We start from the raw sequence: 23,733 nt of genomic DNA, 5'->3' as shown, positions 1-23,733 counted from the left end.
TCAGCCAGTTCTTCATCCAGCACACCGTGAACCCACTCATCCCACAGCTGGACAACTTGTCCGGAAGGGTGCTGTGAGTGACAGTATCAAAAGCCTTACTAAAATCCAGAAAAACTACATCCACCGCCTTCCCTTCATCCACTAGGCGTGTGACCTTATTGTAGAAGGATATCAAATTAGCTAGACAGGACTTTCCCTTTGTGAACCCATGCTGACTGTGCCTGATGATTGCATTGTTCTTTAAATGCCTTTCAACAGTACCCAGTATGATCTTCTCCATAATTTTTCCAGGAACTGAGGTTAGACTAACAACAGGTCCGTAGTTCCCTGGGTCTTCCCTCATGCCCTTTCTGTAGATTGGAATAACATTGGCTAGCTTCCAGTCAGCAGGGACCTCTCCAGACTCCCAAGACCTTTGGTAGATGATTGAGAGGGGTCCTACCATAACATCTGCTAGCTCCTTCAGTACTCTGGGGTGAATCCCGTCAGGCCCCATGGACTTGTGAACATATTCCCGCATACAAAATCAAGCCAGAAAGCAGAGGCTGTGCTAAAGATGCATGGTTAGACCACAGTTTGACACAAGGGGGAGATGCTCTGCCATGGATGGTCATCTTGCAGGCCATCCACTGCAGCAGCTCCCCGGAGTATGGGCAACAAATCCTATCTCTGCCACCTCCCTTGGCAAAGGAGATGATACTTATTTACTTTCCTGCGCAGGTGTAAGAAAAAAAAAAGCCCGCTTTGGTTTAGTTTCAGTGATTTAATAACATTAAAACCAACATTCTTTATACTCATTCTAGAACTCTGTTCTTTTGAAACACTAAAACTGATTTTCTTTTTAAACATCCATAATATTAATAGCACTGGGGGTTTTGGAGCTAACAGCCTTTGAAAAGTATTCTCCTCCTGTACACCACCCAAAAATACGTGGGTGCTAACAACTAGGGAAAGACCTGCTCCTCCTCCAGCCTGCTGGATGGAGCCAGGGGTGGGAGTGAAATCTGCTCTGGCAAAGCCCCCTGGTTGTATGGCACTAACACAACTGGCAAAGGCAAACATGAAGAAAACATATTTGAAGCAACTGGAAGAAAAATGGAAGTGGAGGAGAGAAAAACGAAGAGGCAGCAAAACCCACAGTTCTTCCTCTTGCTTCCCTTGAGCTATTCAATGCTAGCAGCATGGTTATCTTTGTCCTGGAGCCGGTTCCCATTTAATTGGAGATGGAGGCATCGAAGTGCCTCTGAGAACACTTCCAGCTTCAGTACACTACAGAAATGTTCCTCTGCTCTCTGCATAGCTGGCCTGTGAGGTAAGCAGGGAATTAAACCCGCTGTTCTTGTGAGAAAGGGGGAGGCAGCAACAATGCATGTGCTAGGTTACACAGCGGGTAGGCAGCAGAGCGAGGCTTCTTTGCACCGTCTTTTGGCCTAGGTGCCACAGGACTAGAGACAGAGAACAAGGCAGTTGCCTGCTCTGACACACACAGAAAGTTGGGTTTCACTGGTTGTAGCTTTCAGGAAGGCTGTCAGTGTTGAAAGCAAATTAGATCAGCCGGGCATCAAGCGATACCTCCCGTCAGTTTTCACCGCCCACTCCTGCCAGCTTGACACTTCTCTGTCACACTGCATGTGCCAACTGTCTTACAAAGCCAGCTGCAACATCTACTGGAAGGACACGAAGAACAACCACAGGTGGGGAGAGGAGGCGGGGGATCAGCTCAAGGTTGGGGTGAGGAGACCTTTTCCTGCCTTAGTCCAGGCAGAAGACAGGGTTCTCCAAGAAGACTGCGAGCTTGCTGGCCACCAGGTCCAGGTCACTGGTGTTGGCGTATTTGAGCAGATTGGTGTTCTTGACAAAGTAATGCTTGAGGAAGTGCTGGCTTACACACTTGTGCAGCTTCTGTACCAGCCTCAGAAAGGCTTCGGGGAAGCAGTGCCAATCCTTGGTGCGTGGGTATTTTTCACACGTCCAGAATAGCACTGTCTGCAAGAAGCAGATGGGAGAAAAGAGGTGTTAGAGGTTCTGTCGAGGGCTCACACAGCTTACTAAGGCAGTTTTAGTGCTGGTAAATGGCTGACAGCCTTGGAAAGCAGAGAGACTCGCACTGCTATCTCCCTGTGTTACATTTCTGCGACGGAAGGATCACAACTAAAGCCTCCTCTGGGGAGGCAGAGCAACTCTGATGTGCCTGGTTAGGATCTCTCCCCAGAGGAGCCCCTCTCTATTGACTGGCCCAGAAGCCCAGGGAAAATGGTCTTGCTAAAATAATCTTAGCCTATTTGCCATCCTTCAGCAGGAGCCTCTGTAGAAATGCCAGGCATTTTAGGCTGTAGAAAATGGCCTATTGTACAAGTGTAGAAGCCAGTAGGTGCAAGGAGGGAGAGAAGAATAATCAGATTAACATAATTATTTGTTAGCTTCAGCTGTATTTGTGCTGAAGATGCGCACAGATCTGCATCCCAAACAGACTGAGATTCCAAGCAGCTATTGCAGGTGCAGGGCATGCTTTCTGGTCAAGTGCAGCCTGGTTTTTTCTGACACGTGATACTTACAGCACGTGCTACATTCTATTCCCCCAACTTTATTTTATGTACTTTTACATTCCAGAAATCCATAGTTAAAATAATGAAATGCATATGATTATTGCTCTTATAGTATTATTTTTAGGCTGCCCATGTTGCATTTTTCAGACTTTCCTACGACTGAGAAGAATTTTCTCAAGGTACTTACACTTACTGTGCCAAAAAAGCCATACTGACTGCCTTGGTCAACCTGAAATCGGTTTTTAAAGTACAAAGTCATCCATCTTGGGTTCAATAATTCTGCTAAGTTCCTTACTGTCCTCTGAATCCCAATTTTATTTTGCAGATTCAGTGACCCAAAAAGAGACCCACAGATGCTGTGAGACGTGGCCGAACTACAGCCTTCAACTCCTCTGTTTCTTCAGAGGTAGAATTTCATCAAAATGAGCCACACTCTTCTGGATTGCCTGGTTTGTTTTTTTCCTCCAATAGGCCTTGCAATAGTTGTATTGCTGACAAATTTCTTCTCAGACAGCTTTTCAGATGTGAACAATTGTTTGTGCAATAACCACAAAGCCTTTTTTTTAATGTTGCCAGGGAACGAAAGACATAGTGACGAATTCAAGCTGTAACTCTGTGAGAGCTACTCCTTGGAGACTTGCAGAGCAGTTACCTTTCGTCACACTAAAACTACTTCAGCAAGATCCATGAGCAGCAGTTGCAACGAAGTTTCTGGAGGCAAGGAAAAAAGCGCTGCTCTTCCAGTCAGGTGCCAAACAGGTGATCTAGCCCCAGCATTTACTGAACCGTCCCTAACTGCCAGCTGTCTAATGGAGGCATAGAGTTGGTTTTCAAAATGTACCTAGCTCTTTTCGGACTTCCCGATCTTGAACTTCATTCCTATGGAGGTAAGCATAATGAGTGCGCTTACTTGGTTCTCTAAGGCTTTCACAACTTCTGGGGGAAGGATTTCCTCTGTCATAGAGGGCCTTTTTCATATGGAGTCTTGTTTAGTCATAATTGTTGGATACCTCTGACAGGGGAAACCTGATAATGTGAAGAAACCTAACACTAAGCATCTGCTCAACTGCTGGTTTATCCACTGACTGTTTCTCTCTCGTTTTCTTTTTCTTTCTTTTTTTTTAATGTAATGTTGAAGCATTCCTTCTCTCTTGCAGTAAAAGCCTGAAGTACAGTTACAGTAAAGAACTGAAGAGCTTCTAAAGAGCTTTTTATTTTGATCAAGAGTCCATGCAACAGCACTTCCTGCACCTCTTTTCCTTCAGCCAGCGAAAGAGATCGTTACTAATGGTTAAATGGTTTTCCACTTTCCCCTACCTATGACAGTTTTCCCACCAGGTTGTTCTTACAGGCACCGAGAAGTTTTGCATTCTGTTAAGCTATAACCAGCCTTGTCAACTCTTTTTTGACTCCATCTTGGCTTAGACTAGTCCCATGACTATAATAGCATTTGATGGTCACAACTTTTTCTTTAGGGGAAATCTTGGCACTGCATCTGGTTTTGGGCACCAAAAGATCAGTAACTACTGTGGAAGCCTGGTGGCTTGAGCCTTCAAGGTGGGAGAATAGCAGCCTCTCCCTGGCAGCTCCAGGAGGATGGAGGTCCAGAAAACAAGATTGCTCTACTGCCTGATAAACAGTGCTGCCTGTGGTCCATCAGTGTCTGCAGCTGTCTGATGTGGGGACACAGTCATAGCAGAGCCTTCTGTCTCTTCTTCACAAATGTTGTTTGAAGCCATCTTGAACCCTGAAGTACGTGCAGGGAGGATGCTACCACCCCTTTACCTCTTTCTTCCCTTCCCACCCCAGGTGAAACAACACCAGAACTGCAGTTTGCACCTCATTCATGAAATAATGCTCACCTAAGAGAATTTTGTTTGGTGCACATCCACAAAGACAAATGCACAATTTTCCTCCAGACAGATGGACGGATATGGATGGCTGGGATAGTCAAGAAGCAGGAGGTAACCATGCAATTAGAGATAATATTACAATGCCTATGTGAAGTCAAATTGAACTCTAACATTATTTATGTTGCTGCAATCATAATGTTCCTACAGGCTTTAGTTTCTTGTTGAAGTTTGGAACATATATTTACTGAACTTCTTGCCACTGTAAAGCAATGAAATGGTACTGCAGTTTTGACAGTTACCTCAGAAGTAACATAGACACTACAGTGATTTACGCCATGATATTTTGACAGTACTGGATGGAAGCCACTGCAACAGATACTGAGACCATATCTTGGTATCATGGTGATATCTACCTGAAGGTGATAAGCTGTGATGACAGGCTTATTTCCAGCACACCAGACATCTTCCTTCATCTGCCTCATGACCCTGAAGCACTTCATGCGACAACCACCATCTTCATCAAGTCCTTCCATGAGCATATGCTCAGCACGGGAGAAGCACAGCTGCCAGTGATAATTGGAGCGGGCCAAAAGGTCGAAACCAAGCGACTGTGGACAAAAAGGGAAGTGTGACACCAGATCAGAGGCAAACTTCTCTGAGCAACGCAGAGAGATGTTACAAAAAGGATGTGTGACATCTCTCAAAGTGTATTCTAAACAGGGTTAGCAGAGGCAGCAAACATAAGTCACGCTCCCATCCTAATTCTTAGTCAAACAAACATGCAATTTGTTTTGTTTCCGTGTGTGTTCTGATATCAGTTACTCCCAGGAGATCCAGCCCTAGAGCCACCACGTACAGTACCAGCAGTGCTACTAAAGCAGAGGCGCAGCTCTGCAGGCACTTTGCTACGGAGCAGCCGGTCGTGCATGAGAGGGGAGCAGGACTGGAAGGCAGAATGGGACCTGCAGGAACACGGCAACTGGGGCTGAGCTGGAGTGCCAGAATCCAGCCATGAGCATTGTAGGGAAAGATGGGATTAGGCCGGAGGGAAAACTGCAAGACAGCAGCCCATTTGCAGAAGGCTTACATGAGGCAGAGCAGAACAGCAAGAATGATGCACATCAGGACTCAGCTACACAGGCAGAGCTGTGTGTGAGAGACTCATGCAATAAACAGTTAATTCAGTTTTTCTTCCATAGAATTCACCACCATAAGAGGGAAAAAAAATCCCAATAAAATCTGACAGAATATTTTGAAATGTTGCTTCTCTAGAGAATATACCTTCCAACCATGCTGTTGCCTGCCATCACCATGCAGTCCCTCATTTGGGAAACCACTGTCAAACACATGTGAGGTAAATTCCGGCACAGAGTTAATAGTGCTTTTTACACTATTCACCTTGATGCACTGCACTTTTTCCTGGGAAGGCCAACGCTTAAGGCAACGAGGCCACCGGGCTTTCTCGGGCCAGCAAGTTGGAATCTCCACAGCAGGGACCAGCTCAACCTCGACCTGGGATTCTGACGTCTCCACAGCCACCCGGACCACTGAGCTGAAGCTCTCCAGCACCATCACTTTACCTGTGAAGGAACAGCAAGAGAAGATAACAAAGAGGAAAAGGTCCTTTTCCACAAGCCAAGCAAAGGGCTGTCTAGGGCCTTGCAGTTCCATTGTTCTGTCTTAACACTTTCTCCTTAGTGCCTTAAGCAGAATACCAGAAAAAAACCCTTATCATCTTAATCTACCCTGGGGAATGAGAACAGGAAGAAGATGGAGGAACAACTAAGTTCTCAATTTCACACTCAGTTACCTTGCTTTTGTTTTCCTCTGTGAGTCCCCTTAAATCCTAGGACCAGCTTCTTAAAAATACCAAGAGACAACTGGTGCAACCTAACTTTCTAATGGTACAGGACAACAAGGAGATCACTGCAGATTAGAGGGGACCAGATGAACACTTCTTATCTAAAGATCTCCTTATTCCTTCAGAGAACCTGTGATCAGACCAAATGACTTACCCTTGCCAGTCATTCAGAATGTTTTGTGGGGTATCCGTAAGTTTTGTTTCTGGAGATGCACTTGTACAGAAGACCATGCCAGAATTTATGGCCTGTTGTGCAGAGCAGACATACAAAAAGGGCTGACTGCTTGCCTCACTGGGACTGCTGAGTGTCAAAAAGAGTTAGTTCCGTGGTGATTTGGAGGAAAGAAGTTTCCTCAGTGAAAGAAGAGTGGCTCATCTCTGGGAACAACATGCTCTAAGAGAGCAGAAAGGAATGAAAGCTGCAACTAATGGACTTAGTGAGATGTTTCCTGTTGGTCCAGCTGTGTTCATGGAAGAAGTTTCTGTCCCCAGCTTTCCCTGTCACTGGCAGGATCACTGTCCCTTCAACTTTGCCAGCTGAGCCAATTGCGTGATCATGCTATAACCCACTGAAGTAAAAGACAGAGCAGATTACCATAAGCAGGTTAAATAGTAGCGTGTTAACCCACCTGATTTTGACTGGCATGGGCTAAGGAGTCCACAAAACAGACTTGAAGGGACAGTGATGAACATCATCTACCCTCACAGAAGAAATATCTGCCTACTCCCAATGGTAATTCAGCATCTCCTCCAGGAAGCGCAGGGGTGAATTACCTTGCAAATACTGGAGTCCATCCCAACTAGAACTTTATAACCCTCGGTAAAATCTGCATGTTATTTCCCTGCTGAGCCAACCCTGGCACCAAAACAGGAACTGTACTGCTCCCAAGCCCTGAGCAGGGATCCCTAGCAGCTGAAAAGCATTAGAGCAACTGCTGCATCAGCATGTAAATACATTCACAGCATTTTCAAAAGCATCAGAATTGTGCTACCTATTTTTCCGCCAATGAAAAGTGAGACACCTCAAAAACTCTGGTTTTGCTGGTGCTCAAAGAATTAAAAAATAGGGAAGCAATAAAATTAGGGAAATTTCTCTGTAACTTTAGTTGTACTGTGGGATGAGGGAAGTTCATTCTTCAGAGAAATGAACAAAAATGGTAATTACTCCTCCTGACTTCATCTTAGCTCATCTCCTCTGTGTCAATCTTCTCCCAGCTGGCCTTACAAAAAAGATATCAGAATCATCAGCCCAAACATCACTCCCTGGTTCCCTTGGAAGTACCGCTCCTGGCTCAACAACTTGATGTACTGCTGCTAGACACAATAGCAGGTTTTCACTTCAACACAATGACTTTCACATAAGTAAACCCTCAGATACAAGCCCATTCCATCTGGTCTTTTCTGTGAGCCTCAGTAGTGAAATTTCATTCCCATCAACCCTTCCATTTCTACGATAACAAATCTTTCCTGGAAGAATGCAATGATCTAGCTGAGCTTGATTTTAACATGCTTTCTCCTGTGACTAAAATTCAGAGCGCAATCAGATGAGTGGAAATGGCTCCTATTTCTCTGGAATACAGAAGATCCATATCAGGCTGCTGATCAGTGAAGTCATCCTGGAAACGTGCTATGAGAAGAGGCACCACAGTCTAGATTTGTTCATGTCACAGTATCTTAATGTGAAAAGACGGACATAGACTATTTAGCTTGGACCAAGCCAAGTGTTCATTAGCTGAAGTCTATAACACGCCTCTAGGATGCAAAGAATTAAGCATGAGGATCACTGTTCAGGCAGCACTTGCTACAGATGTTGCAGCTATGAAGGCACGTTGCATGCACCACTGATTGCGTTATGTCAGTGATCAGCACTTCCAGTATAAATAGCCACAGAAAATAAACAGGCATTTTGGATTGCTCACAGAGGGATAAGTGCCACTACTGAAAGCAAACTTCCTGAGTCCAGTTCTGCTGAACAGGACTGGAGCAGCCTGGACACTGGGGAGAAGAGCACTTGTCCAACCTATTTTGCTTAAGGAGAAGTCCTTCTGCTTGGTTCCCACCACCCCATGCTGGAAAGCTATGGGCAGCTAAGGATTCCTCAGAGCATTATCTGCCCTATACGCATCTTCAAGCACCCTCCCTGTATCCAATTTTCCTATACTATCTTCCCTGATAGTCTAGATATATTGCAGGTGCTGTAGTAGAAAAAGATTTTTCCCAAATTCCTAAATGTTCTAAAAATCTGGGTTGCATCTTGGTTGAACAGTGAGGGTGATGTTGCTGGAGACCCTACCCAAATTCCTAAGAAAGGAGCAGCATCTTGGGTATGAAGAGCCCAATTAAGAACTACTTAATTCTATCTTCAATGCAGGTCTACATGCATCACTGCAATGGGCTAAAGGCTCCCTGATTTTGGAGGGATTTGTTGTTTTTTAACTTCTGATCATGTGAGCCAAACAAACACTTTGTGTGTGTGATGGTTTCCCTCTATCAGCTGCAGAAGACGGCCAGTTCCCCTTATACCTGTCCCCACTAAACTCACTGGAGAGGTTACAGGAGATAATCGACTTCTCCACCAGCTCCCGGAAGACGATAAGGACTTTGGCTGGAACCAGATCACCTTCGATGTTCACATCCGTTTCATGCCACTGCTGAAGGCTTTTTGCGAACTGCTCCACCTCTAGCCATTGATGCAATTCCTCAGGGTCCCGCACGGAGGAGAGGAGCTTGGCTCCATGCACGGTGTAATAACGCCAGTGCCGTACCTGGCATTCCCTGTACCCTGTCAGGCCACGCAGAGGGACTGTGATGAGGAATTGGCTGGGTGCTAAGACCTAGGAGAGTGCAGAGAGATTGAGAGAGGAGACAAGGGCAGATCCATGAGCCTGAAGTAAGGAAAAGAGGGTTAAGGGGGCAATAGGTAAAACTGTGGGCTTTGGAGAGAAGAAAAAGCCATGTTATGATGGGAGCAATTGAATACAGCCAGGACCTGTTCCATGCCTGTCTGAGGGTTACTTTGGAGGTACACAAACTAAAAGAAAATTGTCTTGGAAGGAGTCTGATGTGACAGCCATGGCCCATAGAAGACAAGAGCGCGCTGACTGATTTGCCACCACACCTGCCATAGTTTCCCCCATTCCTTGTTATTTCTAGTCTGCAATTGCCAGAGAGGCAATAACTAGCAGCTTCCAAGGAGCAGGAAAGCATCAGAGAGCATGTTGCCAGCAAAGGGAAACAAAATAGTGCAAGTTATTACCTCAGAATAGTTACTAGAGATAAGCCTAGAGCTCAATAGTAGTAATAACTATGGCAAAAAGTGCACTTTTCTGATCTCTTTCAAAGTCCACTACAGACATTAGTAAAATAAGGCTATGACCCACTCATTTTATAAGTGTTTCACTCTGCATGACTGTCCTTTAAGAGACAGAGATGTGAGACAAGTGACATGCCTGAGCCTACACTGGCAGAGGCACTCTCAGAAATAAACCCAGGTCTTGGCCAGATGTACTGTATGAAACTGCATCTCCTGCTGAGTAGAAGCCAGAAACAGTGTATGGATGGAAACAGTAACCGATGGATAACAAACCCACAAGCAGGCTTGTTTGCAAGACAGTAACTGGCCTCACTTTGGGAATGGCCATTTTCCAATAAAACCAGTGCTGAACCAGTATTTGCAAAGAGTGAATAAGGTGTCACAAATACCATGAAACCTCCTACTGGCCCAGGCCATAGCCAGACATCTCCAAACACTAGTTTGGAACCATTTGGCGATCATGGCTCCAGGTATTCAGGGAGGGCGTTCAAACTCCTTTGGACTTTTACCGTGATGACTCAGAAGCTTTTCAACTCCACTTGCTACCAAGCCTAACTTACAATGGCATTAATAAGGTGAAGCTGCTGCAGGAGCAGGATGCGAAGTGACAGCTGTTGCTGCAAGGTGGTTACCTCGAGGTGAATGAAACACGCTTGTCACTCTCCTGTAATAATCCAAAACATTCTGATGGCCTTCCTGGTAGCTCAGCTGACTTAAAATATTACTGCAGAGGTGCCAGGGTCCTGAGGGTGCTAATAGGCTTTGATGGCCCTGAGCAGCCTTTCTGGGGCTTCTACCCACACCTTCTGCCCATGGGCCTGGGACCCCCATTTCAGCTCAGTGCTGGGCTATGTTGTAGCAGTGCTGGTCTCCAGCTGTGTGACAGCTATGCCTGCGCTTGGCCATAGACCTTGTTGTCCTACCTGCAGACTGCCTTCCCAGCCTGACCTCAGAGCTACCTGGCCACTATGGACTTGCCTGGCAATCAATAGACTGCATCTAACCCTGGTTACTGTCATTGGGCCTGATCCTGACCCCGATGAGTGCTCCTGGCTTGATGTCAGACCTGCCTTGTCAGCACAGACTTGCCTGACGATCCAGACTCTCGGCTGACCCCAGCTGCCCTCTCCAGGTCTGCCTCGCTCGGGGACCATGGGGCAGGCACTGCCACGTTGTCATGTTCACCTCCTGGCTCCCTCTCCCACAGGGAGCAGTCGGTCTTCTCTGCTCCCCAGCAAGAGATTTGAAATACAAAAGATGGCCAGCAAGAAGCACAGAAATAGCAAAGAAAACATGAGAAAGCCCTTCTTTTGTCAAATATAAACCACCTAAAGGCAGGAGGATACTGGAAGGATGACATTGCAGACCAAGCTGACCTGCGCAAGTCAGGTTTGGTGGGGCTGAGAAACCCTGTGGGCCGCTCAGGAACGAAGTGCTAGGCTCCATAAGGAAAAAATACAATGGCTGTCATGCAGTTACTGCTCATATCACTGCCTCGGCCACATTTGCAGATAAACAACCATTCCTTCCCATACCAAGATGCTGACTTGTACGCACTGGCACCCAACAGATTTTAAAGGGAAGAGTGGCAGGCGTTATGTGAGTGCCTTCAAATACAAGTCACAAGGCTCCTCCACCTGGGGCTTACCAGGAAACACCAGAAATCACAAGGCTGGGGATGGCACTGTACAGCTGGGCAGCTGGTGTCCTCTTGGCCTAAACAAATCCCAGTCCCACACCTATGCTCTGTCACATGATGGTCTTATGCGCCATATGCAGACCACGGGCCCCAGCAAGTCACAGGCTTGAACAAGAGCCTCAAATTCTGGGGTGTGTAACTTATGGCCAATTCTGTATTAAAAACCTGCCTGCAGTATGCTGGGCAAATTCAATACAGCCTCATTCTTGCAATCCTGGCCAGGATATCCCAGGGAGGCAGAAGCATTAGGTTAGAAATAAAATATTTACGCTTTGAGCAAAACAGCAAGTCTCTTGTGGAGAGGATGAAATAGTCATGGGAGAATCGGTTAGGTGGGTGAAGTTGTCTGGAGAAGAGGGTGGGCGAGGAGGAGGCAGGCACATGGACCGGCAGTCACCAGGTGGCAGGAAGGCTTTGTACCTGGATGGATGGGTGGAATGGGCGCTTCCCCCGAAGCATAGCTGACCACTTGGCCAGTAAAGCTGGCTGATCCTGAGAGAAGCAGAAAGGAAAACAAGAAGTACACAGAACAGAGAGAAAGCACGTGCCAGGTCATTCATTCATTCACAGAGCAAAGCTGCAAGCTTCCTTTGAGGCTATTTGTTAAAGGAAAATCCACGCCCCACTGCCATGATTACAGAGTTAAACACTTGGCAATGCCGTTGGGCAGTGCTGTACTAGTAATTACTCTGGGCGCTAACCTGCTCATTATGCCTTACTGAAGCCTCCACAGCTTTTGCATCAGCCCTGCACAGTTGACAGCTGCAAAAATGGTGGGCCACAACTAAAACAAACACTTAAAATTTTTAAAAATAAAATATTCCATTTTGTCCATCTGAATTTTATTTCAAGTTTTTTAACTAAAGATTTTGACTTTTTGTCCCCTGGGTTACAGAAAAACATTGAACATTTAAAGACTTTTCTTATATATTCTCCACCAGCCCTGCATATTTAGAAGGAGGCTTGTAGCTTCTCAACAAATCTAGACCCCTCACCATGTTAAATTAACTCTTTTTAAACAGAAGCTGAAAGTTCTGAAAAGTCACTGTAAATTTAATTGACAGAAAAAAGATGTTGCAAAATTAAACAGAATAGTTAATACATTGGCTTTCCCTTGACACAAGTCTCCTCTAGGTTGAGTTATGTCAGCAATGATATTAAAGCTTCTATTTTTTGGAAGCAGAACAGCCCAAGCCAAACAATGTTCTTATTAACCCATTCTTTGCTGCCCCATACCTACAGGACAAAGTTAGCCAGGCCCTCCTAGTGTGACTTCCACAGATTTATAGCACTGGGTTCAGTTAAGTATGAATAACAAATCTGCCACTTTTTAAGAAAATACATTTTGAGGATTCTTTTTAAGCAGAAGTTGTTCAGATCAGCCTACTGTAATACCAAATTACTGCTCAGAATAGATTGCCTTGGTTTTGTCCTGCTTTGTTTTCCAGAACAGCAATTTTACCCTGACCCTGGTCCTGTCAGACCTCATTAGCCAAGCAGGTTTGTTCCAGTATGAGAGGTGGATGGCAGACTGTGGCACTAAGGAACACGTGGACCAGGATGTGGCACCGTTTTATGTCACTGTAGTCATTCCTATTGGTAAGACTACATGCCCTGGGATACACGAAATTCCAGAAAAGATATAAATCTGAATGTGTTTGTCCCCAGATCAATAGCCACATTTCAGACTGGATGATTATATTCTGCCTCCACCTCCATACCCTTCCAGCAGCTTGATATACACAGAGTTCTTCCCTTTCAATCCTAGACAGCTGCAAAAGTTGCCTCGTGCTTTTACATGTTTACTTCCGTAACTGGCTGCATTTTAGTATAATGGTTGACATAGCTAGATATGTAAACTAGTTCAGATGAAAAAGATCATTTTTATCTGAAGTTGCCATTGCTATGATTGTTTCTTATATCCTTACACTAGTTATTCTTGTGTTAAGTAGTCACAGGAAATAACCAGTCTTCTCCTGTCACAGCTGGGACAGGACATTATTATTTTGGTATTTGATGGTCTAAAATGGGGAGGCATTTAACTTCTCCCACTAATAAGCACATTTCTTCCCAGTAAAAAAGAAGTTCCAATCCATGACCAAGAAAAAACATATTTTTCTGAAGGAGCTTTCTAATGTTCATAGCGGAAGAAGAATTTTTGATTTTTTTTCTTTTTTAGTGAGTTGACAGGTTTTCCACCTGTGAAAAATGAGTCATAGCTCATGAAGGCATGAGCATTTATTCTTCTTACATTACTGCTGTACAAGTTTTTTCTTTCTGTCTCCCAAAGAGCTTTGGCTTCTGCTTGCAGACTGACAGCTCTGGCAATAGACGCTCTTTGTAAACGCAGCAGCTGTAAAAAGAGGCTCTCCCTGATTTACCCGGCCCCCTCTGATGCTCCTCTAGTTGTAAGATGTCCATGAGTAAGTCCCTATGACCCAGTCAGTCACTAGAACTTCCACAGTGAAGTGTCAACGCATCATCTGTGGTGTTTTGGGTGAGGTACCTGTCCATACAAACACACAATGGAGAAATCACTTACTGATTGCCTACACGCTGCCAGAGAGTATATTAGAGCTCTTGTTCATACCTTAATATTCTCATTGTGAATGCCAGAGTTGGAGATAGCCTGGAATCGCGTGGCCTTATAGCTGATTTCTGCGGTCAGTTGCTGGATGATTTTCTGCACCTCCTCCACTGCTTTGGAAACCAGATAATGTCGCTGTTCCACCTGTCAGTTCCAAGAAAGACACTTCATATTACAGGTAACTGCAGTCTTTGTCTCCAGCAGGAAACAGACAATCAATTTAAAGCATCCTGAAACATGTGTGCCTGTGCTGCACTGGGAATAAAACTTACCGTTCCCTGTGTGTTACAACCAACTTAACATGAGACAGAGCTGGTAAACACCAGCTGGTAAATACTGAAGGGCCAACACTCAAGACTGCTAAGCATTAATTGATATTTCCATGCCAATACCATTGGATGGAAGGGACAGAGTTCATTACATGGATGAATTTGCTATCAACCAGCTACAGTCTCATTCTTTATCCATTTGATGCAGAATACCCAGTTATTCCCCTGCATATACTAGCCATTCTCAGAGCCAGGATATGTTTCATTCCAAGAGCTGACAAGACTTCAAGAATTACAGATACTCTGTGCATTAGTCAGATTGCAGGTGTATGTGGCAGCATTTAGATCCCTACATTATATGTTGAAAGTATCCATACTGTCTTCATATCTGAAGTACAGATGAGAGTCTACTCCTCGATGGCGAGAAAGTATCTTTCCAAAGCTGGTGCCATTGGGGACTAGGTGTTTGTGTGACTTGATGGATCGTTCTTCAAGCATTAGTAGCATAATTATTTATTGAAAATTATTTCAGTGGAAGGTCTGAGTCTTGGAAGGACTGAGGTGAAGGATGGACAACTCAGAAAAATACAAGATGAACCTGAACCTTCACATACGACTAAAAATGAATGGAGCATAAGGGGATGGTCAAAATCCGAACAAGGAGATTCAACTTGTCAAGGAGGAACATGAAGAACCATGTTAGTAAAGGGCATTTAAATATTTCCCAAAGATCCTTACACATTTACCAAAGTGAGAAGGAGATTCAGCTACTGTTAACGAAGTTCATGAACATATTCCTCGTTACTTATTCATCTAGAATTACTTATGCAGAGTGCACAACACTGCATGGCTGAAAATGAAAGTTCTCACAGAAATACACCTACTTGTCACTAAAACATTTCCATATAGAAAACAAACCTTTCTTACCAGCCCCTTCATGGTACTAGAATATTTCATCCTTTACAGAAAAGAAAGCCTTACAGTTTTCCATTTTGAAATTATTTTTCACTTTGGTGTCTTTGTTGGGGAAAGCAGACTATAAAATAGGATCTAGTTAAGTACTGTGATGAAACATGTCAGCTTTAAAAAATGTTATGGCTCTCTTTGAGTTACTTCTATTAAACAGTATTGTTTTGTTCATTTTATTCTGTTTTACTTCATCTCATAATGGGGGAAAAAAAACATCAAGTGCTGGAATAGCTCATAAAATAGAAAATGTGGTTCCAGCCTGCATGTGCTAATGAGACATGTTACTTTAATCATGGTATAGAGAGAAGTATCCTAAGCTGAGGTGACAGACAGATGGGTGAATTCTAACAATATCTGTCTCTCTCTAGTTCCTACATGCATCTTTCTTAGAGGCAACCCCTGGTGTGGTCTCACTCTTGTTTCTGTCAAGCCGAGACCACTGGACAGGGAAAGAGGCAAGGACCTTTCCTTAGATTAAATGCTGGCAATTACAGCTAGTCTCACATCTGGAATTCCAGATCAGGAGCAAAAATTCAGGACATCTGAAGAAGAAGAAGAAGAGGAGAAGCACCTTGAAAAATTAGGCTACCAGCTGAGATCCCTGACAACATTCTGCAACAGAAACCTAGAAATCTCATTAGAAATACAGTTCTTATGAAACTGCACCCAATCTTGTCTCAGAAATGAAGACAGCAGGCAAGCAACTATCTGTCAAGCTTAGCACCCTTCAGAATCAACACCTAGTGTGGGAGACAGAAAATCTGGACAGATAAAGCCTTACCTTGCTCTGGATGAAGTTTTCTACATCTTCATCTGTGAATGGTTTCATGGCAAGATGGTCTTCACTGCTCTCTAAAGTGTGAATTCACTCTTCACTCGTTCACCTGCCTCTGGAAGTAGAGGGACACTCAGAGCGAGCTGCTCAGAGCCTTCTTGCCCTGTGAAGCTCAGGTCACCCAATTCCTCTGTGGATGAAGAAGAGGAGAGAGAAGCAAGGAAGTATGCCTATTTTTTAAAATTTTTTTCTGGTCCGAGTTACAATGGTGACATCCACCTGCTTTGGAAAACTAGCTCCTATTATTATTTCCTAAGTTCAATCATTATTATTCGTCTTACTACTTTTAAATGGTGGGTCTTGCATGCAGGCATACACAAAAATATCCTAGCTACTGCTCTGTCTCAGGGCAGATCTGGAAGTGCCTTTCAGATTGCACTGCAGATTCAGTATGCTCATGCACACCATTCTTATTCTGTGTGCCACAAGTACTTCCCTGCCTCACTAGCCCTTCGCTAAACCATTTGTTAAACACTCTCAGCTATCCCTTGTTGACTTCAATCCACCCACTTTCCGTCTGAAACTGCATGGGTATTTTTACACTCAGATCATTCATTTGGGTTGCAGTCTGCAGCCTCTGCTCCCCTCTCCTCCCCTCTCCTTATATCTCCTCTCTCTCTCCGGCTGTATTGACAGTAAATAACCTGCAGCCTGTCCCCTCCTGTAGTTTGCTTTGCTTTCTTTACAGTAAACAACAGAAAGCGTTCTCTTGTTTTCTGCCAGCAGCTCAGCTAACAACCCCACATGGATAATTCAGAGGGAAAAACAATTGATCAGGCCTCATTGATCCAGTGAGGGTTGGTGGCTGTTAGAAAAAAGGGTACATCAGCACATGGAAGGGAGTGACAGAGTATAGAGATGAGATCCCATGCTGCTAAGTGTCCCTTGTTAAGGAAGGTACACTCCACTTTTGAGTAAAATCATTATTTCCCCCTGGAAAATGAACTTTGACATCCCTTGACTGATTTATTACCTCTACAGCAGCTGGCAAGAGGCAGCACTTGGGCAGGCACTGCGTGCTACCTCAGGGCAGGCACTGTTGTTGCTAGTTATCCTTCATGATGTTCCTTATTAACAGTCAAATACTAAGTATATTAATGGAGTACCAACACGTGCAGGACATCTGATTCTCCAGAATCTACAAATCAAACCTTTCTCTATGCCTCCCAGGCATCTGCCTTTGTCTTTTTGCTGAGGGGCTTGAGGACTCCTTCATAGAGACATGTAGGCATTTACTTCCCAAACCAGCTTCCATGTGAGTTGGGCACTGAAAAAGATGAGCCCCCAATTTTTAGGGAACCACACCTCATCCTTGCTCCCTTCAAGACTTACTGGCTATCTTTCACCTGAGGGGCTAGCAGTGTACACAAGCTCTGCTAGGGAAGCCAGACAAAAGGTAGGTTCTGAAAGAAGGTGAGTGGAACAATAGGTTACAAAAGACTTGTAGGGGCAGGTTGGATCGGATTAAGTCCAGGCAGAGTGTGCAAGGGAGGAGAATGAGCCTTTTAAATGGTCAGATTCCATTAAAAGTGTGTCCCTAAAACATTAACTCCCTTGTGCTCCCTCAGGCAGCTAGCTGTACATACAGAAGACAACTTCCTTCACACTCCTGATACCATACATTACTTTAATACTCAGAACCTCAGATGTGTATTAGGAAGCAAGGAGAGATTAAGGGTCTCGCTTTCTTGCACCTATAAGGTCTCTCCTCGTGACAGCTGACCAGAGTCACATGTGCTGACAGACAGATTAAGAAGTGGTTTTGGTCGTTTTTCTTTTACACAATAACACACCTTATGTTTATAATCCTTTTCTGTTGGGAAGCACTTCCCCAAGAGGGTCTGAATGTCCCCAGCTCCCCCTCCTCATAGTGAGGGAAGGTGGCATAAAGTCTTGGACAAGGACCGTCTTTTTGTTTTATGTTCAAGCATATTTAAGTTCAAGTCCAAGTCTATGCTGAATTCCAAGGATGAGAGCAACAGTTCCTACCTGCTCCGGCCATCTGAAGAGAATAAATAACTCTCCCTTATCATCACTGTTAAGGAGGTGCAAAGGAAGATGGCAGAGGAAAAAGCAACAAGAAATCCAGTATCAAAAGTAACATCAAACACAGGCTTTTCTCAACTCTGAGAACTCCTTGCTCCAGCTGTAAGAATTTGCTGCTTCATAATTTCCTTGGACTTCAATGAATCCAAAGAAAGAAGGAGAAGAACAGTTACAAGAACTGGATGCAGGAGATCATAGCAGATGGACAACTTGCACCAAGTGTCTGTGGATTTTATTATGCTACGTATAGGATGAGAAGAGAACTGACTGACAGAAAATACTGCAACTGATAAAGGCCCCTACACCAACAGCAAAATACAGTACAGGTTAGAGTGGCAATAGGCCCTTCTGTAAAGGGAAAAGCAGCATGGTGGTGTGGGAGACAGCAGCCAGTCTTGACCTCACTGAGGAAAACGGACATCACAAGGACTCTTGTTTGTTACATGAGGACCAGATAGCACAGAACACAGAAGAAAAGTAGAGGCAGATGGCCATGTGTGAGGAGGGAGTATTACTATGGGAAAAACCTGCATCAGAAGGGAAGAATACAGAGAAAGGGGAGTGCAGAGAGAGGAACAGTGAGATCTGCTGAGCTGATGCGGTGTTGCTGCAGTGAAACCGTCATCTAACTTCAGCCAATAGTTATGGGTTTTGCAGCTCACCCCATTCAAAGCTCAAGATTTCTAGATTGCCCTTTTTTTTTTTTTTTTACTTTTCTCCAATTAACCACCAAAACTACAGAAGCAAACCCATGCTCCAGGTTGGTCCTTCTCAGTGAGCACCTATCCTGACAGTGCTTGTATAGGAAAGTAAGATTTCAAATGGAGAAAACCCAAGACGGACCCAAGCTCCTAAGGCTAATAAACACAGTCTCCTGAGAAAACATTTCCTCTGAGCCTACAACAACTTAATGCCCCAGGCACACCAGCAAGAGGAGTGAAGAAAGGCTATCTCTTGTTCCTCACTCTTTGAGAAGCACAGAAGGAAGGAACACCCCTCTTGTCACTTAGACTCTACTCCTTTCTCCAGGACCAGGCATATTTTGTTCCCTGAAGGAGAACGTTTACTAACTGATGCTTTTTGAGCAGCTTATGCACTGCTAACACTCCCTGAGCAGGGGAGGCCGTGGCCTGCCACAGAAACGTGTCTTCACAGAGTATCAGCCAGGGCCACGTGTTCCTGTCCAGATCTCCCAAGTGTCAGCCTGACAGCTGAGCCAGCCGTGGACTGAACGGATGGGAAAAGCTCACAACTGCTTCATGGAGATACAAAGCACCCTGCTGAAGCCAGGCAACGACATGAAGACACAAACAGAAAAGGCCTCTTCAGTTCTAGTTAGCTCACAATCCATCAGATATCATGGATCTCAGCCCTTTAAAGAGCTTTTGAGCTTTGTTAATTTAACAAATTAAATTCCCCAAGCATACTTTTTTCTAAGGAGATTCCCATCCGCACTGAATGGCTACCTTTCTGACACCCCTGAATCCCTTTCTTTTCTCTTGATTTTTGAAAGAGGCTTAAGTCCCCATTGGGGTCTAGACATATTTCTGAGGGGGAGGATCACCCTCAGACAGTTCTTGCTGAGGGCACTGCAACCTTCCTTCCCTTTTTGGTGTCCCTCAGGAGGTTATCAGCACCACTTACATAGCTAGCTGACCACAGACAGTCCCCCAGATTCTGCTTGATGAGCATCCATTGATTTATCCAGCTGTTCTCAAGCATTTTCAAGCCACACTTCAATATCTTGGTCTTCTCAAGTCATAGCTCCCTGCCTGCTGATCTGCATAGGTTCATCTGAAATGATTCAGCTATGTTACATCCCCCCATTTGTTTTATTTCAATGCCTACCTCATAGCACTTTGTAATGGAGTTCAGTTTGTGGCTAATTTCCTTTGTACCTGTGTCTTCATTTGCTTATCAGTATTCTTCTAAGAGGATTTAGGGATTTCCTAGTATCTGCAAAAATACTGAATCTATGATATATCATCTTCATTCATGCCTTTGGCAATATCCAGAACTGAATATGATTGTGGATCTGTGAAACTCACATGAAAGTATTCTGTGAATATATACCTTGAATGGTATTAGATTGGCTCTTGTATCTTCTGAAGCTGCCAGTTACTGATGCTTTCCATGCTTGCCTGGCTTTCCTTTCCTGACTCTTCAGTTTCATAGATATGACAAATATATTTCAAACCTACAATCAAAAAATAATCATCTGAACTGTGAACTGTACAACAATTAAAAAATCACCAACATCATGTAAATAAGAGTAGTAGTATTAACTGTATGGGGAAGTCCCATATTGTGGCTTTTTCTGTTTGGCAACTATTTAGAAAAACTACTCATATGGAACAGTAAGCATGTATTAAAAAGCCTCTACTAAATCACACAAATGAGTCAGTCCAATGTAGCACTTGTGATTCACAGATGATCTGCAGTTGCAACAAATAAGCCCCGTTGAAGATGCTGCCTTCCAGATGAAATACAACCCTTAATTTGCAGTTGCTAATGATGACCCATCACTTCTTGCTCTAATTACCAGAGGCATTAAGTCTCTTGCATTACCTGAAGCATGTACTTGGGTCAAGAGAGACTACCAAAACAAATCATCCCAGTAGATTTAATAATCTCTGACAGTTCTCTTGCCTTCTTAAACTGTTGCCCCATTTCTCCCCATTAGTGGATTAAGTGACTGTACAAAATGAGTAATTGTAGCTTGAATCCCCTATAACATTTATGCTGTAACAGTCTTTACCAGTGATGGTTCAGTACTCTTCAGAGACTCCATTCAGAGGATACTAGCATAACATAATCAGGCTTTTTTGGGGCACAAGTTCTGTGAATTTATTTGGGTTTTTTTCACTTTGTCTTTTAACAAGTAGATACGGGCAAAGGGGATGCTTCAATGACAAAAGCCTGGGATGGACTACAGGGAAAAGAAAGTGCTGCTAATTCACTGTGACAGCATCAGAATCACGTATGGATGCCAAATTGAAATGCTTCTCCACTCATTCCCACCCCTCACCGATCAATATTTGGCAGGCTCAAAAATGCTCCAAATGCCTATGGTGTTTGTTCTTACTGCCACACATTCTCACATTAGCCTTGGGCCTGCACTTCATATCAAGTAAGTTAAAGGCTTATATTCTTTCCAAACTAAGCATAGCATTGGATCAGGTCCGGTGGTTTATCAAGCCTGATATCTTTTTTCCATTTGTGGCCAGACCAGACATGTCAGAAAAAGGCAGATAGCTTTTTGCTAGAAATGAGTTCTCTTAACGTGGGAAGAGTTTTGAAACCCAGAATTATTTACAACCTGAATCTTTTCAGGCTGCAGCGTAGCGTTTCCAAAGAAAGTGATCACTCCAGGATCACTAGCTGAGGATGCAGGAAATTCTGAAAAATGCTGAGATTATGATGCTGCTACTCACCACTGACCAGCCTCAACTAGCAAATTCACAAGAATCCAGCCAGTTTTGCAGCTGTTGTTAAGAAGCAAGCCACGGGGCAGCAAACATAGATCATATAGCAGGGCTTCTAGTATTGCCATGATCACTAGCACCCAGTGTGGTGAGCTGTTCAGAGAGTCTGAAAATTTCCAAGTTCATCATGGTCAGCTCAGAGGGTGGCAGGGGGGCAGGAAGCTGGGAGCCCTGGCTGCATCAGCTCTGAGGCTCCCAGGAGAGATGACTGAGATGTTGGGCAAGAAAACTGGCATTTTGAGTTCAAGTTCAGTGCACCATGATTTAAACATAAAATATTCCACTAGACCATTTCCAAGCATCTGCAAAGGGTATTTTTCCTCTATGACTATGTTTTATCCATCACTAAACTACAACCACTGATCTATTGTTTCAATTAGGATGTCCCACCATCTTGAAAAACTACCTGTGGCCAACATTCATAAAACAGGAGCCTTCTAGCGCTTTTATTTATGTACCTAGGTAAATGGCCTGAATGCCAAAAAGGAAATACTCAATACCAAGAAGCTCTCACTGATTTAAACACATGGTTAGAAGAACGGCATCTGGAGAAAACATGATGTTTGGCAGAGCACAGTGCAACTGGAAAAACATTTAGCACTGGAAGTCTTGGCAGGTGAGAAAAAACTGCCTCATTTTTGATCTCAGCATAGGTTTGCTCAGCTCTTGGTAGACTGATTATTTTCAGCTGTCAAGAAAAGGACTTCAGATCTAGAGGCACAATAACTCTGGGACAGACAGACCACAGCTGAGATTTACAAGAGCCAAGACAAGAAGCATGCTTGCAATGATGCTCTGTCTATATGAGGGGCTGAATCCGACTAGACCACAGCATTTCCAGGAGCTGGTATTTTTTCCATGGCTGCCCTCCAGAGCACAAACAATGTTAGCTTGTATTATTTTTACACTTTGCTGTTGTGTCCAAATTGATCTGATTCAGAACTTCTTGCTTGAATCTATGGCATTCTGAAGAAAACTGAATAAATCACTAGTGCTAAGTGAGAATAGTCACTCCAACACAAACTCACTTGGGAGAGACTCAGACTGGCGTCCCTGTTTATGTGCTTCATCCAGTGACTGACTAGTAAAAAATGTACAAGTGTTCATTGGAGTCAGAACTAGAAACTAGGTCTCATAACTCACAGGCCAAATGACAGCTACGTACCCATAAGATCTATTGCTTTCTCTTGATGAAAATATAATTATTGCAGAACAAACAAGTCAGCTTCAGCAAGCAGTCGAGAAGGGTCTCCAGACCCAAAGAACCTGGTCCTTGGGAGCTACTTCTGAGTGCTGGAAGATATAATTTTATGGGAGGGGAGTGAGATTAAAAAAACAAAACAAAAACAGAGTGAAGAGGTCTGGACAACCACATTCTGCAAGAGCTTGAACCACATTAAAGCAGCTGTGGTTTTGTATGATCTTGGTTAGGAGTATGGCCAATCTACTGTAAAAGCTGTCTGATCAAACTTCTCAGCTTGTCATCTCACACACAGAGGTAATAGATATCAAACTTACAACTAATAGGTGATCCCTAGGATACGTCAGCTTGGACACTGTGTTGTGTTCCGAGGCTAATGTGGCATCGAAGAGAGGATGGAAAGGAGAAGCTGAAGAAGCAATCAGGGTAAAGGAAGATTTTGTCAGTGTACCTGTAGAAGTGTCTCAAGAAAAGCACAGGGAAAGGGCCAGACACGTGCATGCTTTGGGTGGGAAGAAAGGAGGGGAGGAGAGAATCATTGAGACTCTATAGTGCGAGGGCCCTGAGGGAAACAGTTCCCGTGAGGGAACAATTACTATACAGAAGAGAATGAGAGCACCAGCAGAAGTGAGAGAAGAGATGCTCTTTATTAGAAGTATGATATATGTACCACAAAGCAGATCAAGAGATTCAGCAGACAAACTAGTGAGAACCAGCCTTGTCTGAGAGAATCTCAACAGAGGCTTCAGTCTTTTAGTGTTTTCAGAGAATTTCTAGACAGATCAGATCACGACCTGCATTGCTACACACTCCAGCTTCAGTCACTGGAAAATGAGCTAACAGCCTCCAGTCTGAGCCGTGTCTGGCAAATACGCATGCTATTCTTTTAGTCGGCAACTTCTAAAACCTTGTCATCATCAAGAGCAGGCAGCAGGAGAAAGAAGGTAGAATGCAATTGCATTCTCCAAGCAAATACTTCCTCCTCTTAGACCATAAAACTATACAGCTTCAAGCTAATCCCTGTAATCAGCTGCCCAGCCCTTTCCACTTTATTGGCTGTTTTGTGCAG

At 44.1% G+C, this 23,733-nt stretch overlaps 1 protein-coding gene across 1 annotated transcript; it reads right to left on the bottom strand.

The window, feature by feature from the left end:
* Positions 1-1,752: 1,752 nt before the first annotated feature.
* On the bottom strand, positions 1,753-15,926 carry MAB21L3 (mab-21 like 3). The gene is made up of 6 exons (XM_050915160.1): positions 15,879-15,926; positions 13,863-14,003; positions 8,803-9,094; positions 5,798-5,979; positions 4,813-5,007; positions 1,753-1,986 (listed from the first exon to the last, which is right to left on the bottom strand). The coding sequence occupies exons 1-6, from the start codon at positions 15,924-15,926 to the stop codon at positions 1,753-1,755; spliced, it is 1,092 nt and encodes a 363-aa protein (XP_050771117.1).
* Positions 15,927-23,733: the final 7,807 nt, after the last annotated feature.

The sequence above is a fragment of the Gymnogyps californianus genome, chromosome 1 (assembly GCF_018139145.2).
Source record: "Gymnogyps californianus isolate 813 chromosome 1, ASM1813914v2, whole genome shotgun sequence".
Classification (NCBI taxonomy): domain Eukaryota; kingdom Metazoa; phylum Chordata; class Aves; order Accipitriformes; family Cathartidae; genus Gymnogyps; species Gymnogyps californianus.
Note: the sequence above shows the minus strand (reverse complement) of the source record. Positions and strands in the feature narration are given on the sequence as shown.